At 44.6% G+C, this 18062-nt stretch overlaps 1 protein-coding gene across 1 annotated transcript; it reads right to left on the reverse strand.

Moving 5' to 3' along the window:
- Window positions 1-10378: 10378 nt before the first annotated feature.
- LOC139384561 (apical junction molecule ajm-1-like) lies at window positions 10379-15054 on the reverse strand. Its single transcript, XM_071129398.1, has 3 exons — window positions 14842-15054; window positions 11411-12766; window positions 10379-11095 (listed from the first exon to the last, which is right to left on the reverse strand). Exons 1-3 carry the CDS (start codon window positions 15025-15027, stop codon window positions 10379-10381), a joined length of 2259 nt encoding a protein of 752 aa, XP_070985499.1. The 5' UTR covers window positions 15028-15054.
- Between the last annotated feature and the right edge of the window lie 3008 nt (window positions 15055-18062).

Raw genomic sequence — 18062 nt, forward strand, 5'->3', positions numbered from 1 at the left:
GAAAAATACATAACGTTGTAGTAAGTGGCGTGTTGCTCACCAAAGAATAATGCATCTCTTTACAATGTGCACACATTTTCTTCCCATTTACTTACAATGAAGCAAGTGACAATCCTGATCCAGAGATGATTACGCAATAGGCCTATCTGAATTACTAGTAAAAAGTTGGCTACTGGAAACTCGACCAAGTTCAAATGAATCAAATGGTTGCCTTTCCTATCATTATGTGCACAATATCCTTTATGACATCATCATTGTGTTGCAAGGCGTTGCCATTGGAGATGACAAAGCACAACACAGACTTTAAAAAGAAAACTTCAGTCTCTCTCTGTACCCCCCCCCCCCCCCCCCTGGTTTTCACAAAACACACTAATCACTTATATCATATCATTCAAAAAAGGTTTGGGGTAGAAAATGACTCTGTATCCATGCAGGACCTAAGTTATTGTACAGTTTCATATATTGTATAAAACAAGGAGTGTTTACCTAGTCTTCTCTTTGAGTGCCCCTGTGTGCACCTTCATGCAAAGAGGTCTATCAATTCAACCATTTGAAATGGATGACCATTCATTTAAGAAAAACTGATTTTCATTAGCAATTTAGCAACTACAAATTAGGTAGGTCGACTTGTTTTTTTACATAACCTTCCCTTTTGGTACAGATTTATTCAGATAATTGATTACAATATTGGTTGTTATTAACACAGAGAGAGGCTTTTCTTTCATCAATATAATGCATTTGCCATTAGCCTGGCTCACTACAACAACTAACATGTCATCTCAGGTGTCAGGATGAACCATTTTCTCACAAAAATTGGATTCAAACAAACTGTCTCTCGTCAACAGTTTCACTTGTCACCATGATTGCATGTTAGGCCTAAATAAAAGGTAATGTAAGTACACAAGTAATTTGAAAAGTAGTTATTCTACAGAAACATAGTTATACAGTAAGTTATATTACAACCTACCTCTCCAGTAAGCAGCGTGCTCTCTCTCTCTAATGAAATAGGACATGAATAATCTGTCAGTAGTTAGTTGAATCAGTACCTTTACACTGTTCTGTTTGTCTGTACAACAGCTAACCTCCCAGAATCAGAATCTTGCGATGTCACAAGGAAGGCCTCATTGCCATGACTACCCACAGAAGCTCTCATGTGTAGTCAAATGCTGGAACAATTCACTTTTTTAGCCTATGCAGCACAGTCATAACTGATATTTGCATTGAATCCATGTAACCACATTTTTTATTCAAATAAAATGCTCTACCTCATATCAAATGGTTGACCATTCATAATACAGGTGTTTTGACTAATTCAAAGTCAATATGTTTTAGATATCACAACTAGCATCCAGGTTTACTTAGGTTATTTGTTTGATCTCAGCCTACCACTAATGTCAATGTTTACAAAAAAGTATTTAGTCAGCCACCAATTGTGCAAGTTCTCCTTCTTAAAAAGATGAGAGAGGCCTGTAATTTTCATCATAGGTACACTTAAAAAAAAAGGCCATATTATGGCAAGAACAGTTCAAAACAGCAAAGAGAAATGACAGTCCATCATTACTTTAAGACATGAAGATCAGACAATCAGGAAAATGTCAAGAACTTTGAAAGTTCCCCCCCAACCCCTCTTGTACGCTGCTGCTACTCTGTGTTTATCATATATGCATAGTCACTCTAAATATACATTCATGTACATACTTCCTCAATTGGCCCGACCAACCAGTGCTCCCGCACATTGGCTAAACGGTTTATCTGCATTATGTCCCGCCACCCTCCATCAGTCATCCCCTATGTTACGCTACTGCTACTCTCTGTTCATCATATATGCACAGTCACTTTAATCACATCTACATGTACATACTACCTCAATCAGCCTGACTAACAGGTATGTAGCCTCGCTACTTTTATAGCCTCGCTACTGTTATTTTTCACTGTCTTTTTACTGTTGTTTTATTTCTTTGCTTACCTATTGTTCACCTAATACCTTTCTTGCACTATTGGTTAGAGCCTGTAAGTAAGCATTTCACAAGCTCAACACCTGTTGTATTCAGCGCACGTGACAAATAAACTTTGATTTGATTTGAAGAACCATCAAGCGCTATGATGAAACTGGCTCTCATGAGGACCGCCACAGGAAAGGAAGACCCAGAGATACCTCTGCTGCAGAGGATACGTTCATTAGAGTTACCAGCCTCATAAATTGCATTCCAAAGAAATGCTTTACAGAGTTCAAGTAACAGACACATCTCAACATCAACTGTTCAGAGGAGACTGCATGAATCAGTCCTTCATGGTCGAATTTCTGCAAAGAAACCACTACTAAAGAACACCAATAATAAGAAGAGACTTGCTTGGGCCTAGAAACACAAGCAATAGACATTAGACCAGTGGAAATCTGTCCATTTGTCTGATCAGTCCAAATTTGAGATTTTGGTTCCAACCGCTGTGTCTTTGTGAGATGCAGAGTAGGTGAATGGATGATCTCCTCATATGTAGTTCCCAGCGTGAAGCATGGAGGAGGTGTGATGGTATGGAGGTGCTTTGCTGGTGACACTGTCTGGGATTCATTTAGAATTCAAGAACACTTAACCGGCATGGCTACCACAGCATTCTGCAGCGATCCGCCATCCCATCTGGTTTGCACTTAGTGGAACTCTCATTTGTGTTCAACAGGACAATGACCCAACACACCTCCAGGCTGTGTAAGGGCTATTTGAACAAGAAGGAGAGTGATGAGTGCTGCATCAGATGACCTGGCCTCCACAATCACCCGACCTCAACCCAATTGAGATGGTTTGGGATGAGTTTGACCGCAGAGTGAAGGAAAAGCAGCCAACAAGTGCTCAGCATATGTGGGAACTCCTTCAAGACTGTTGGAAAAGCATTCCAGGTGAAGCTGGTTGAGAGATCGCCAAAAGTGTACAAAGCTGACATCAAGGCAACGGGTGGCAACTTTGAGGAATCTCAAATATATAATATATTTTGATTTGTTAATTATAGATAAAACGTATCGGTGCTCATTGGCCATTGGACATAAACATTAAGTTGGATATCGCAAACTCAACAATGAGTGGTTTGGAAGGAATCAGTGGCTAACTGCAAGCATTGCAATGCAATCATTAGCCTGCTATTCACTGGAGTGGCTGTGTAGTCCCAAGTCTAAGATTAAGGGTCTCTTTTCCTAGTTTAAAATCATAAACATTCAACATTGGCCATGCTGTCAATGAAGCATTATTTGTGCCGCGCTCAAAACAACTGTTAACTCGGAACTGCAAAATCTGACTTTAGTAAGTTCAAGACATCTGGGAACTCGGGAAAAATGAGCTACGACTGGGAAAATACGTTTTGAACTTTCATCCAGTTCAGAATTGTACATTCGGAACTCAGGCCTCATTCTAGAGCTATGACCTGAAGATCACTGACGTCATCATGATTCAAGCTTTTTGTTGTTGTTGAGTTTCCAGTTCTCTTGAAAGCACCATGAATCCAGAGGATGCCAGACTTTGATAACAAAGTTTGATGACAAAATTTTCCCGCGATGGACAGCCGCGCCACCTTCCTGTTCAAGTGAGCACAGCACAACAAGGTGAGTCCAAAAATGTATTGTATGCTGCTACATAAATGACGTAATATGGCAGAGAGATATATATACTGTAGCTGAGAAAGTAAGCTGTTAGCAGACCATGTGCCTCACCGAATGAATGAACTATTCCACTACCAGACAAGGCTTTGCTGATAGCCAGGTGCAGCAGTGGTACTGATGTTGGGACTCTGCTGCTGGGACAGCTTTATGTAGGCTCTAACAATATGTGGGCACCATCTTTCACTGTTATAGTGCATTTAATGTATTGTTTAGTGTTGTATTGTGTAGTGGTTTTGTTGGCATGCATCCAACATTTTTTATTTTCTTTGCCCCACCAAGATATACAAACTAAAATCGTCACTTATCATATTCCCTCTATCATATTCCCTCTATCATATTCCCTCTATCATATTCCCTCTATCATATTCCCTCTATCACATTCCCTTCCATCATATTCCCTCTATCATATTCCTTCTATCATATTCCCTCTATCATATTCCCTTCCATCATATTCCCTCTATCATATTCCCTCTATCATATTCCCTCTATCATATTCCCTCTATCATATTCCCTTCTATCATATTCCCTCTATCATATTCCCTCTATCATATTCCCTCTATCATATTCCCCTCTATCATATTTCCTTCCATCATATTCCCTCTGTCATATTCCCTCTATCATATTCCCTTCCATCATATTCCCCTCTATCATATTCCCTCTATCATATTCCCTCTATCATATTCCCTCTATCATATTCCCTCTATCATATTCCCTTCTATCACATTCCCTTCCATCATATTCCCTCTATCATATTCCTTCTATCATATTCCCTCTATCATATTCCCTCTATCATATTCCCCTCTATCATATTCCCTCTATCATATTCCCTCTATCATATTCCCTCTATCATATTCCCTTCTATCACATTCCCTTCCATCATATTCCCTCTATCATATTCCTTCTATCATATTCCCTCTATCATATTCCCTCTATCATATTCCCTCTATCATATTCCCCTCTATCATATTTCCTTCCATCATATTCCCTCTGTCATATTCCCTCTATCATATTCCCTTCCATCATATTCCCCTCTATCATATTCCCTCTATCATATTCCCTCTATCATATTCCCTCTATCATATACCTTCTATCATATTCCCTTCTATCACATTCCCTTCCATCATATTCCCTCTATCATATTCCTTCTATCATATTCCCTATATCATATTCCCTTCCATCATATTCCCTATATCATATTCCCTCTATCATATTCCCTCTATCATATTCCCTCTATCATATTCCCTTCTATCATATTCCCTCTATCATATTCCCTCTATCATATTCCCTCTATCATATTCCCCTCTATCATATTTCCTTCCATCATATTCCCTCTGTCATATTCCCTCTATCATATTCCCTTCCATCATATTCCCCTCTATCATATTCCTTCTATCATATTCCCTCTATCATATTCCCTCTATCATATTCCCTCTATCATATTCCCTCTATCATATTCCCTCTATCATATTCCCTCTATCATATTCCCTTCTATCATATTCCCTTCCATCATATTCCCCTCTATCATATTCCCCTCTATCATATTTCCTTCCATCATATTCCCTCTGTCATATTCCCTCTATCATATTCCCTTCCATCATATTCCCCTCTATCATATTCCCTCTATCATATTCCCTTCTATCATATTCCCTTCCATCATATTCCCCTCTATCATATTCCCTCTATCATATTTCCTTCCATCATATTCCCTCTGTCATATTCCCTCTATCATATTCCCTTCCATCATATTCCCCTCTATCATATTCCCTCTATCATATTCCCTTCTATCATATTCCTTTCCATCATATTGTGGGAATTATATTCCCCTCTATCATATTGCTCTCTATCATATTCCCTCTATCATATTCCTTTCCATCATATTGTGGGAATTATATTCCCCTCTATCATATTCCCACTATCATATTCCCTTCCATCATATTCTTCTCTATCAAATTGCTTCTATCATATTCCCCTCTATCATATTCATATTCAGGTCGCAATTGTAAATGAGAACTTGTTCTCAACTTGCCTACCTGGTTAAATAAAGGTGAAATAAATAAAACAATATTTATTCCGTCATATTCCCCTCAATGCGAGCTGTGGCAAGAAGGTTTGCTGTGTCTGTCAGCGTAGTGTCCAGAGCATGGAGGCGCTACCAGGAGACAGGCCAGTACATCAGGAGACGTGGAGGAGGCCGTAGGAGGGCAACAACCCAGCAGCAGGACCGCTACCTCCGCCTTTGTGCAAGGAGGAACACTGCCATAGCCCTGCAAAATGACCTCCAGCAGGCCACAAATGTGCATGTGTCTGCTCAAACGGTCAGAAACAGACTCCATGAGGGTGGTATGTGGGCCCGACGTCCACAGGTGGGGGTTGTGCTTACAGCCCAACACCATGCAGGACGTTTGTTATTTGCCAGAGAACACCAAGATTGGCAAATTCGCCACTGGCGCCCTGTGCTCTTCACAGATGAAAGCAGGTTCACACTGAGCACATGTGACAGACATGACAGAGTCTGGAGACGCCGTGGAGAACGTTCTGCTGCCTGCAACATCCTCCAGCATGACCGGTTTGGCGGTGGGTCAGTCATGGTGTGGGGTGGTATTTCTTTGGGGGGCCGCACAGCCCTCCATGTGCTCGCCAGAGGTAGCCTGACTGCCATTAGGTACGTTGCACCACAGACTGTCCAGGAGTTGGCGGATGCTTTAGTCCGGGTCTGGGAGGAGATCCCTCAGGAGACCATCCGCCACCTCATCAGGAGCATGCCCAGGCGTTGTAGGGAGATCATACAGGCACGTGGAGGCCACACACACTACTGAGCCTCATTTTGACTTGTTTTAAGGACATTACATCAAAGTTGGATCAGCCTGTAGTGAGGTTTTCCACTTTCATTTTGAGTGTGACTCCAAATCCACTGTTCCTAGGCCGTCATTGTAAATAAATATTCCTCTATTTCATATTCCCTCTATCATATTCCTCTATTTCATACTCCCTTAGTCATATTCCCCTCTATCATATTCCCTCTATGGCTGCTTTGAGTGATGTATTGTTGTCCCTACCTTCTTGTGTTTTTTCCTGTTTTCTGTGTCTTACAATCTTTGTGCTCTGTTTTGTTCTGCTAACATGTTGTGTTGCCTCCATGTTGTTGTCAGGTTCTGTTGCAACCATGTGGTGTTGTCATGTGTTGCTGCCGTGCTATGTTGTCGTGTTGGGTCTATCATTATGTAGTGTTGTGTTGTCACTCTTGTTGTGATGTGTGTTTTGTCCTATATTTATATTTTTAATCCAAGCCCCATTCCCCTTTTACCTTTTGGTAGGCCGTCATTGTAAATCAAAATTAGTTCTTAACTGACTTGCCTAGTTAAATAAATGTTCAATTAAATAAAATATCATATTCCTCTCTATCGTATTCCACTCTATCATATTCCTCTCTATCATATTCCTCTCTATCATATTCCTCGTTATCATATTCCTCTCTATCATATTCCTCTCTATCATATTCCACTCTATCGTATTCCTCTCTATCGTATTCCACTCTATCATATTCCTCTCTATCATATTCCTCTCTATCATATTCCTCGTTATCATATTCCTCTCTATCGTTGTAACGGTTCTCTTGTTGTGAAGTAGAGGCGGACCAAAACGCAGCGTGGTGGTTGTTCATTGTATTTTAATGAAGACACGATACATGAACAAACTAACGGAAACAAGAAACGTGAGAACTCAAAACAGCCCTATCTGGTGCAAACACAAAGACAGGAACAATCACCCACAAACAAACAGTGAAACCCAGGCTACCTAAGTATGATTCTCAATCAGAGACAACTAATGACACCTGCCTCTGATTGAGAACCATACTAGGCCGAAAACATAGAACTGCCCCAAAACATAGAAAAACAAACATAGACTGCCCACCCAACTCACGCCCTGACCATACTAAATAAATGCAAAACAAAGGAAATAGAGGTCAGAACGTGACAGTACCCCCCCCCAAAGGTGCGGACTCCGGCCGCAAAACCTTGACCTATAGGGGAGGGTCTGGGTGGGCGTCTGTCCGCGGTGGCGGCTCTGGCGCGGGACGCGGACCCCACTTCGCCATTGTCTTAGTCCGCCTTATTGTCCGCCTCCGTGGCTTACTCACCATGCCCACCCCTCTCAATGACCCCACTGGACAGAGGGGCTGCTTGGGACAGAGGGGCAGCTCGGGACAGAGGTGAAGCAGCTGCTCGGGACAGAGGGACAGCTGCTCGGGACAGAGGGACAGCTGCTCGGGACAGAGGGACAGCTGCTCGGGACAGAGGGACAGCTGCTCGGGACAGAGGGACAGCTGCTCGGGACAGAGGGGCAGCTGCTCCGGGTGGAGGGGCTCTAGCGGCCCCTGGCTGACTGGCGGCACTGGCGGCCCCTGGCTGACTGGCGGCCCCTGGCTGACTGGCGGCACTGGCGGCCCCTGGTTGACTGGCGGCACTGGCGGCCCCTGGCTGACTGGCGGCACTGGCGGCCCCTGGCTGACGGGCGGCACTGGCGGCCCCTGGCTGACGGGCGGCACTGGCGGCCCCTGGCTGACGGGCGGCACTGGCGGCCCCTGGCTGACGGGCGGCACTGGCGGCCCCTGGTTGACTGGCGGCACTGGCGGCCCCTGGCTGACTGGCGGCACTGGCGGCCCCTGGCTGACGGGCGGCACTGGCGGCCCCTGGCTGATGGGCGGCACTGGCGGCTCCTGGCAGACGGGCGGCATTGGCGGCTCCTGGCAGACGGGCGGCACTGGCGGCGCTGGGCAGACGGGCGGCACTGGCGGAGCTGGGCAGACGGGCGGCACTGGCGGCGCTGGGCAGACGGGCGGCACTGGCGGCGCTGGGCAGACGGGCGGCACTGGCGGAGCTGGGCAGACGGGCGGCGCTGGCGGCGTTGGGCAGACGGGCGGCGCTGGCGCTGGGCGGCACTGGCGGCGCTGGGCAGACGGGCGGCGCTGGCGGCGTTGGGCAGACGGGCGGCGCTGGCGCTGGGCAGACGGGAAGCTCAGATGGCGCTGGGCAGACGGGAAGCTCCGGCAACGCTGGGCTGAGTAGCTCTCCTAGCGCCGAACAGGCGGGAGACTCCGGCAGCGCTGGAGAGGAGGAAGGCTCTGGTAGCGCCGGAGAGGCGGGAGACTCCGGCAGCGCTGGAGAGGAGGGAGCCCCTGCAAGGATGGGCCGGAGAGACAGCCTGGTACGGGGAGCTGCCACCGGAGGGCTGGTGCGTGGAGGTGGTGACGGATAGACCGGGCCGTGCAGGCGCACTGGAGCTCTTGAGCACCGAGCCTGCCCAACCTTACCCGGTTGAATGGTCCCGGTCGCCCTGCCAGTGCGGCGAGGTGGAATAGCCCGCACTGGGCTATGCAGGCGAACCGGGGACACCGTGCGCAAGGCTGGTGCCATGTAAGCCGGCCCAAGGAGACGCACTGGAGACCAGATGCGTAGAGCCGGCTTCATGGCACTTGGCTCGATGCCCACTCTAGCCCGGCCGATACGCGGAGCTGGAATGTACCGCACCGGGCTGTGCACCCGCACTGGGGACACCATGCGCTCCACAGCATAACACGGTGCCTGCCCGGTCTCTCTAGCCCCCCGGTAACCACAGGAAGTTGGCTCAGGTCTCCTACCTGGCGTAGCCATACTCCCTGTTAGCCCCCCCCCAATAAATTTTTGGGGCTGACTCCCGGGCTTCCATCCACGACGCCGCGCTGCCTCCTCATACCAGCGCCTCTCAGCTTTCGCCGCCTCCAGTTCTTCTTTGGGACGGCGATATTCTCCTGGCTGAGCCCAGGGTCCTCTTCCGTCTAATTCCTCCTCCCATGTCCATACCTCCTCGCGCTGCTCCTGCTGCTGCTTTTTCCGTTGCCCATTACCACACCGCTTGGTCCTGTTGTGGTGGGTGATTCTGTAACTGTTCTCTTGTTGTGAAGTAGAGGCGGACCAAAACGCAGCGTGGTGGTTGTTCATTGTATTTTAATGAAGACACGATACATGAACAAACTAACGGAAACAAGAAACGTGAGAACTCAAAACAGCCCTATCTGGTGCAAACACAAAGACAGGAACCCACAAACAAACAGTGAAACCCAGGCTACCTAAGTATGATTCTCAATCAGAGACAACTAATGACACCTGCCTCTGATTGAGAACCATACTAGGCCGAAAACATAGAACTGCCCCAAAACATAGAAAAACAAACATAGACTGCCCACCCAACTCACGCCCTGACCATACTAAATAAATGCAAAACAAAGGAAATAGAGGTCAGAACGTGACAATCGTATTCCTCTCTATCGTATTCCACTCTATCATATTCCTCTCTATCATATTCCTCTCTATCATATTCCCCTCTATCATATTCCTCTCTATCATATTCCTCTCTATCATATTCCTCTCTATCGTATTCCACTCTGTCATATTCATCTCTATCAATTTCCTCTCTAACAAACTCCGCTCTACCCTCCATCTACTCCCCCTCCCTTTCCGTCCTCCTCATCTCAGAATAACTCCGCTCCATTGGGTAGATTTGGAATTCAACATTTTAACAGTGCAACACTCCCCAGATTTGTGAAATGTAAACATTGTGTGTTTATACTGTGTTATACAGTATGCCTTGACAAAAATCAAACAGAGAGTAAACCTTTTTTATAGATTTTTTTATTGCATTTTTCATTGCATGCAAAAATACAGTATCCCGCCCTGCTCTCTCTCTCTAATACCCAATCTACTCATCCATCTTCAAGCGTTCATCCTTTCCCTGCTCTTCTATCACCCTCTCAGTTCCACCTCCAGCTGGCTCACTCTTTTTCTTCTTCTCTAGTCTCTTCCTCTCCTCTTTCCTCCTCTTTTCTCTCTTCTTCTCCTCCTTTTCTTGAATCTTTCTCTCCATCTCCAAGAACTCAGCTTGAGCTTTCTCTCTCTTTTTCAGCTCCTCAGAACACCTCTTCTCTTTCTTAATCCTGTCTTTCATCATGTCATTATGTATCTTCATCAGCCCCTCTAACCTCTTTTTCTCTGCCTTTTCCTTCTCTTTTCTTTCCTTCTCTCTCTTTTTCTGTTCTAACTTCTCCCTCTTTTTTTCAGCCTTCATGACTTTCTTCTGCTCTTTCTCTCTCTCATTCATCTCTTTCTTCTCCCTCTTTTTGTTCTCCTCCTCCTTGTTTTTCTTCTCTTTTCTCTCTTTCTCATCATCTTTCAACTTCTTATGCAGTTTCTTATTTTTCTCTTTTTCCGTCATCTTCAAAAATGGGATTTTCTGCATGTGGTTCATGACCAGAAAGCCCACTCTTCCAAGGATGGTCTCTGCTCTCTCTGATGAAGCCATCCCATTGAAGCTCTTGGAATGGGCACAGTCCGCCTCACGCTTCAATCCCTCCCTCTGTCTCACCTCCTCCTTGACGCTCCTCTCTTCACTCTCAATTTCAATGCCTATCCAATAATCCTGACAGGAAGACATTGACTCTAGATGTAATATTGTTCCAATGTGTCACATTCAATACACATTTGAGTGATCGACATACAATGATGACCTCATGGGGCACACAATTTGGAGGACAGTAAATAAGGTCCCTTCTTTTACAAATGTTAACTCTAGTGAGGGGTGATGTTTCATACTATGAGCAAAGAGCAGCAAGGTTGGGGTCAATTCCAGTCAATTCAAGAAGAACTCTAAAATTCTAATTCTCTTCAATGCTTTGAATTGAAATGGAACTGACCCCCAGACCTGTAAAGTAGTAGTGTAAAATAGGACACCTACCTTTGCCTCTTCCAGGGTCCAGGTCCTGGGTTCATCATTGCGGGTTGCCAGAGTTAAGTTAGCATCTGGGTCCAGCTGGTGAGCGTGAGGGCAGAGATCCACCTCTTCACTAGGGCCCTTCACTTTCTGCTCTGGCTCCTTGTGGTCCTTGTCATGGATGCATCCCAGGATTGGAGGAATTGCTCGGACAGGGCTTTTATCACCTGTCAGTTCCTCTCTCTTGACAGTGGATGCAACTGCACTTGCCTCGGTGTCAACTGAGCACTCTGTGTTGTCCTCAACTGTCTCCTCTGGCAGTTGGTGGTCGTTGTTGTTGTGGATGCATGGCAGAACTGAAGGACTTTTATCTTCCCAAGTGTAAATGGCAACAGTTGCTTCTTTGTCTACTGAGAACTCTGTGTTGTCCTCAACTTTCTCCCACAGCTGTTTGTGGTCAATGCTGTGGGTGCAGGGCAGCCTTAGAGGCAGTGCTGCGGGTGCAGGAAGACTCTTATCAGCTGAAAACTCCTCTTGGAGGACAGCGGACACGGAAGCGGCAGATTCACTGGCGACTGGACACTTGTTGGTTCCCTCTACTGCCTCCTCTGGCAGTTTGTAGTCATTGTCAAAGACAGGTGGCAGACTTGGAGGCAGCATTGGGACAGGGCATTTAGCTGTTGATCTGTCCACTCCATCAACAGTAGCTGTGCCTGAAGTGTTCTCTGTAGCACCTGAGACCTCATAGGCATCCTCTACTGTCTGCTCTGGAGGCATGAAGTCATCGTCAAAGACTGGTGGCAGGCATGGAGGCAGCACTGAAGGAAGACTTCTGGCTGCCCATCGGTTCTCTCTCTTGACAGTGGCTGTGTCTGCAGTGGCCTCTTTGGCAACTCGGCACTCTGTGGCTGAAACAGCAGGCTGGGAGGTTTCTGGGACAATGAATGAATTGCCAACGAACCGCTGAGCCAGTGGTGGGAGGGAGAAAGGATAGAATCTGTCCTCTTCCTTTATATTAGATATTGCCACTGGAGCAACTGAGAGCTCAGTGGTTCCCTCTACTGTCTGCTGTGGTGGAATGGAGTCATCGTTAAAGAAGTGTGGCAGGTATCGATGCAGCATTGAGGAAGGATGCGTATCTGTCAATAAGTCCTCTCTTTTACCAGTAGATACATCTGCTGTGGCAACTGGGCACTCAGCAGGGACAAAGTATGAAAATACAATGAACCGCTGTGCATCCTGAGCGCATATGGCCAATGGAGAGGGGGGATGTAACATGGTTGGTATAGGCCTCCGATTGGTGAAAGCCAGCGGTGGGAGGGAGTCAATACAGGGAGCCATGAACTCAGTGAGTGGACGGTTGGTCACATCTCTCACATTCTGCAGGAGAAAAGAAACAGACATGTTGAAAGTGATCACATTCACGACATACATACTTTATGAGTCAACGCTATTTACTTCTACATCACATATACAGTGCCTTCGGAAAGTATTCAGACCCATTCACTTTTTCCACATTTTGCTACCTTACAGCCTAATTCAAAAATGTAATAAATCGTTTTTTTCCCTCATCAATCTACACACAATAGCCCATAATGGCAAAGCAAAAACAGAATTGTTCCAAATTCATTACAAATAAAATGTGAAATATCACATTTACATAAGTATCCAGACCCTTTACTCAGTACGTTGTTGAAGCACCTTTGGCAGCGATTACAGCATAGAATCTTCTTGGGTATTACGCTACAAGCTTGGAAATCTTGTGTTTGGGGAATTCTCCCAATCTTAGGAGAATCCAAGTTAGGTTGGATGGGGAGATTTTCTGCACAGCTATTTTCCGGTCTCTCCAGAGATGTTCGATCAGGTACAAGTCCAGTCTCTGGATGGGCCAATAAAGGACATTCAGAGACTTGTCCCGAAGAAACTTCTGCGTTGTCTTGGCTATGTACATAGGGTCATTGTTCTGTTGGAAGGTGACTCTTCACCACACTCTGAGGTCCTGATTGTTCTGGAGCAGGTTGTCATCAAGGATCTCTCTGTACTTTGCTCTGTTCATCTTTGCCTAGATCCTGACTAGTCTCCTATTCCCTGCAATTGAAAAACATCCCCACAGCATGATGCTGCCACCACCATGCTTCACCGAAGGGGTGGTGGCAGATTTACTCCAGATGTGAACCTTGGCATTGGGGCAAAATAGTTCAATCTTGATTTCATCAGACCAGAGCATCTTGTTTCTCATGGACTGAGAGACTTCAGGTGCCTTTTGGCAAACTCCAAGCAGGCTGTCATGTGCCTTCTACTGAGGAGTAGCTTCCATCTGGCCACTCTACCTTAAAGGCCTGATTGGTGGAGTGCTGCAGAGATGGTTGTCCTTTTGGAAAGTTCTCCCATCTCCACAGAGGAACTCTAGAGCTCTGTCAGAGTCACCATCTGGTTCCTAGTCACCTCCCTGACCAAGGCCCTTCTCCCCCGATTGCTCAGTTTGGCTGGGCGGCCAGCTCTAGGAAGAGTCTTGGTGGTTCCAAACATCTTCCATTTAAGAATGATGGAGAACAGTGCGTTCTTGGGGACCTTCAATGTTGAGGAGAGGTTTTGTACCCTTCCCCAGATTTGTGCCTCGACACAATCCTGTTTCAGAGCTCTACGGAGAATTCCTTCAATCTCATGGTTTGTTGTTTGCTCTGACATGAACTGTCAACTGTGGGACCTTATATAGACAGGTGTGTGCCTTTCCAAATCATGTCCAATCAGTTGAAAATACAGGATGAACAGGAGCTAATTTCCAGTCTCATAGCAAATGGTCTGAATACTTACGTAAAAAAGGTATTTCAACATTTCTAAAAACCTGTATTTGCTTTGTCAATATGGGGTATTGTTTGTAGATTGCTGAGAATTTGCATATATTCAATCAATTTTAAAATAAGGCTATTATGTAAAAAAAGGTAGAAAAAGTCAAGGTGTCCGAATTCTTTCCAAAGGCACTGTATATATCTAGTGTCCTCTCAGATGCTCTGCACCAGTCTGTACCAACCCTGGGTCTTCTAGCCAATGGGTCAACAAATTGTAAAAATACATGCCCCACACCCAGCATAACATTTGACATTTTAGACATCTAGCAGATGCTTTTATCTAGAACGACTTACAGTTAGTGCATTCAACTTAAGGTAACTAGATGGGACAACCATATAATCCTGATATGAAGGTCTACGAGAGATCGCTTGGTCTAGTTATTTTTATTTATTTAAGACAACCATAAGAACTGAGGACTATGTACATAACAATACTCAAACAGAGAGACAGACACGATGCAACACAAGAAAAGATGTCAGACAAAATATTGTTAGCTTACAATTCATGGCATATCGCACATTTTGCCCGTATATTGACATGTATTTGCTTTAATCAATATTGTTCAATAGAACTCTAGTCAACTTTGTCAAAGTTGGTCTTGTTACCTCCTCAATCAGGCTTGGCATTTTCCTCGTCTCAAACCAAATCCTCTTCATCTCCTTCTCCTGCTCCCTCTGGATCTGTCTCACCAGAGCCAACCTGGCTCCCAGCTCCATCATGTAGTCTGTCTGGATCTCCCTTTCCTTCAACTGACACTCAGCCCTCCTCTGTGTCAGCGTTGAACCCTCCATGTCTTCCTCCTAGCTAACAATAACTCTGAAAAATACATAACGTTGTAGTAAGTGGCGTGTTGCTCACCAAAGAATAATGCATCTCTTTACAATGTGCACACATTTTCTTCCCATTTACTTACAATGAAGCAAGTGACAATCCTGATCCAGAGATGATTACGCAATAGGCCTATCTGAATTACTAGTAAAAAGTTGGCTACTGGAAACTCGACCAAGTTCAAATGAATCAAATGGTTGCCTTTCCTATCATTATGTGCACAATATCCTTTATGACATCATCATTGTGTTGCAAGGCGTTGCCATTGGAGATGACAAAGCACAACACAGACTTTAAAAAGAAAACTTCAGCCTCTCTCTGTACCCCCCCCCCCCCCCCTGGTTTTCACAAAACACACTAATCACTTATATCATATCATTCAAAAAAGGTTTGGGGTAGAAAATGACTCTGTATCCATGCAGGACCTAAGTTATTGTACAGTTTCATATATTGTATAAAACAAGGAGGTAAACACTCCAGTCTTCTCTTTGAGTGCCCCTGTGTGCACCTTCATGCAAAGAGGTCTATCAATTCAACCATTTGAAATGGATGACCATTCATTTAAGAAAAACTGATTTTCATTAGCAATTTAGCAACTACAAATTAGGTAGGTCGACTTGTTTTTTTACATAACCTTCCCTTTTGGTACAGATTTATTCAGATAATTGATTACAATATTGGTTGTTATTAACACAGAGAGAGGCTTTTCTTTCATCAATATAATGCATTTGCCATTAGCCTGGCTCACTACAACAACTAACATGTCATCTCAGGTGTCAGGATGAACCATTTTCTCACAAAAATTGGATTCAAACAAACTGTCTCTCGTCAACAGTTTCACTTGTCACCATGATTGCATGTTAGGCCTAAATAAAAGGTCATGTAAGTACACAAGTAATTTGAAAAGTAGTTATTCTACAGAAACATAGTTATACAGTAAGTTATATTACAACCTACCTCTCCAGTAAGCAGCGTGTTCTCTCTCTCTAATGAAATAGGACATTAATAATCTGTCAGTAGTTAGTTGAATCAGTACCTTTACACTGTTCTGTTTGTCTGTACAACAGCTAACCTCCCAGAATCAGAATCTTGTGATGTCACAAGGAAGGCCTCATTGCCATGACTACCCACAGAAGCTCTCATGTGTAGTCAAATGCTGGAACAATTCACTTTTTTAGCCTATGCAGCACAGTCATAACTGATATTTGCATTGAATCCATGTAAGCACATTTTTTATTCAAATAAAATGCTCTACCTCATATCAAATGGTTGACCATTCATAATACAGGTGTTTTGACTAATTCAAAGTCAATATGTTTTAGATATCACAACTAGCATCCAGGTTTACTTAGGTTATTTGTTTGATCTCAGCCTACCACTAATGTCAATGTTTACCAGTCAAACGTTTGGACACACCTACTCATTCAAGGTTTTTTTCTCTTTTTTTCTACATTGTAGAATAATAGTGAAGACATCAACACTATGAAATAACACATACAGTGGGGCAAAAAAATATTTAGTCAGCCACCAATTGTGCAAGTTCTCCCACTTAAAAAGATGAGAGAGGCCTGTAATTTTCATCATAGGTACACTTAAAAAAAAAAAGTCCATATTATGTCAAGAACAGTTCAAAACAGCAAAGAGAAATGACAGTCCATCATTACTTTAAGACATGAAGATCAGACAATCAGGAAAATGTCAAGAACTTTGAAAGCCCCCCCCCCCCAACCCATCTTGTACGCTGCTGCTACTCTGTGTTTATCATATATGCATAGTCACTTTAAATATACATTCATGTACATACTTCCTCAATTGGCCCGACCAACCAGTGCTCCCGCACATTGGCTAAACGGTTTATCTGCATTATGTCCCGCCACCCTCCACCAGTCAACCCCTATTGTACGCTACTGCTACTCTCTGTTCATCATATATGCACAGTCACTTTAATCATATCTACATGTACATACTACCTCAATCAGCCTGACTAACAGGTATGTAGCCTCGCTACTTTTATAGCCTCGCTACTGTTGTTTTATTTCTTTACTTACCTATTGTTCACCTAATACCTTTCTTGCACTATTGGTTAGAGCCTGTAAGTAAGCATTTCACAAGCTCAACACCTGTTGTATTCAGCGCACGTGACAAATAAACTTTGATTTGATTTGAAGAACCATCAAGCGCTATGATGAAACTGGCTCTCATGAGGACCGCCACAGGAAAGGAAGAGCCAGAGTTACCTCTGCTGCAGAGGATACGTTCGTTAGAGTTACCAGCCTCATAAATTGCATTCCAAAGAAATGCTTTACAGAGTTCAAGTAACAGACACATCTCAACATCAACTGTTCAGAGGAGACTGCATGAATCAGTCCTTCATGGTCGAATTTCTGCAAAGAAACCACTACTAAAGGACAGCAATAATAAGAAGAGACTTGCTTGGGCCTAGAAACACAAGCAATAGACATTAGACCAGTGGAAATCTGTCCATTTGTCTGATCAGTCCAAATTTGAGATTTTGGTTTCAACCGCTGTGTCTTTGTGAGATGCAGAGTAGGTGAATGGATGATCTCCGCATATGTAGTTCCCAGCGTGAAGCATGGAGGAGGTGTGATGGTATGGAGGTGCTTTGCTGGTGACACTGTCTGGGATTTATTTAGAATTCAAGAACACTTAACCGGCATGGCTACCACAGCATTCTGCAGCGATCCGCCATCCCATCTGGTTTGCACTTAGTGGAACTCTCATTTGTTTTCAACAGGACAATGACCCAACACACCTCCAGGCTGTGTAAGGGCTATTTGAACAAGAAGGAGAGTGGAGAGTGCTGCATCAGATGACCTGGCCACCACAATCACCCGACCTCAACCCAATTGAGATGGTTTGGGATGAGTTTGACCGCAGAATGAAGGAAAAGCAGCCAACAAGTGCTCAGCAAATGTGGGAATTCCTTCAAGACGGTTGGAAAAGCATTCCAGGTGAAGCTGGTTGAGAGATCGCCAAA

The sequence above is a fragment of the Oncorhynchus clarkii genome, chromosome 26, assembly GCF_045791955.1.
Source record: "Oncorhynchus clarkii lewisi isolate Uvic-CL-2024 chromosome 26, UVic_Ocla_1.0, whole genome shotgun sequence".
Taxonomy (NCBI): domain Eukaryota; kingdom Metazoa; phylum Chordata; class Actinopteri; order Salmoniformes; family Salmonidae; genus Oncorhynchus; species Oncorhynchus clarkii.

Excerpts from the sequence above, each read along its gene's own strand:
- LOC139384561 (XM_071129398.1), bottom strand. The coding sequence starts at position 15,027 with ATGGAGGGTTCAACGCTGACACAGAGGAGGGCTGAGTGTCAGTTGAAG. Across the intron at positions 12,767-14,841 it reads TGCCAAGCCTGATTGAGGAG|AATGTGAGAGATGTGACCAA; the intron begins GTAACAAGACCA and ends TTTCTCCTGCAG. Across the intron at positions 11,096-11,410 it reads GGACCCTGGAAGAGGCAAAG|GATTATTGGATAGGCATTGA; the intron begins GTAGGTGTCCTA and ends TCTTCCTGTCAG.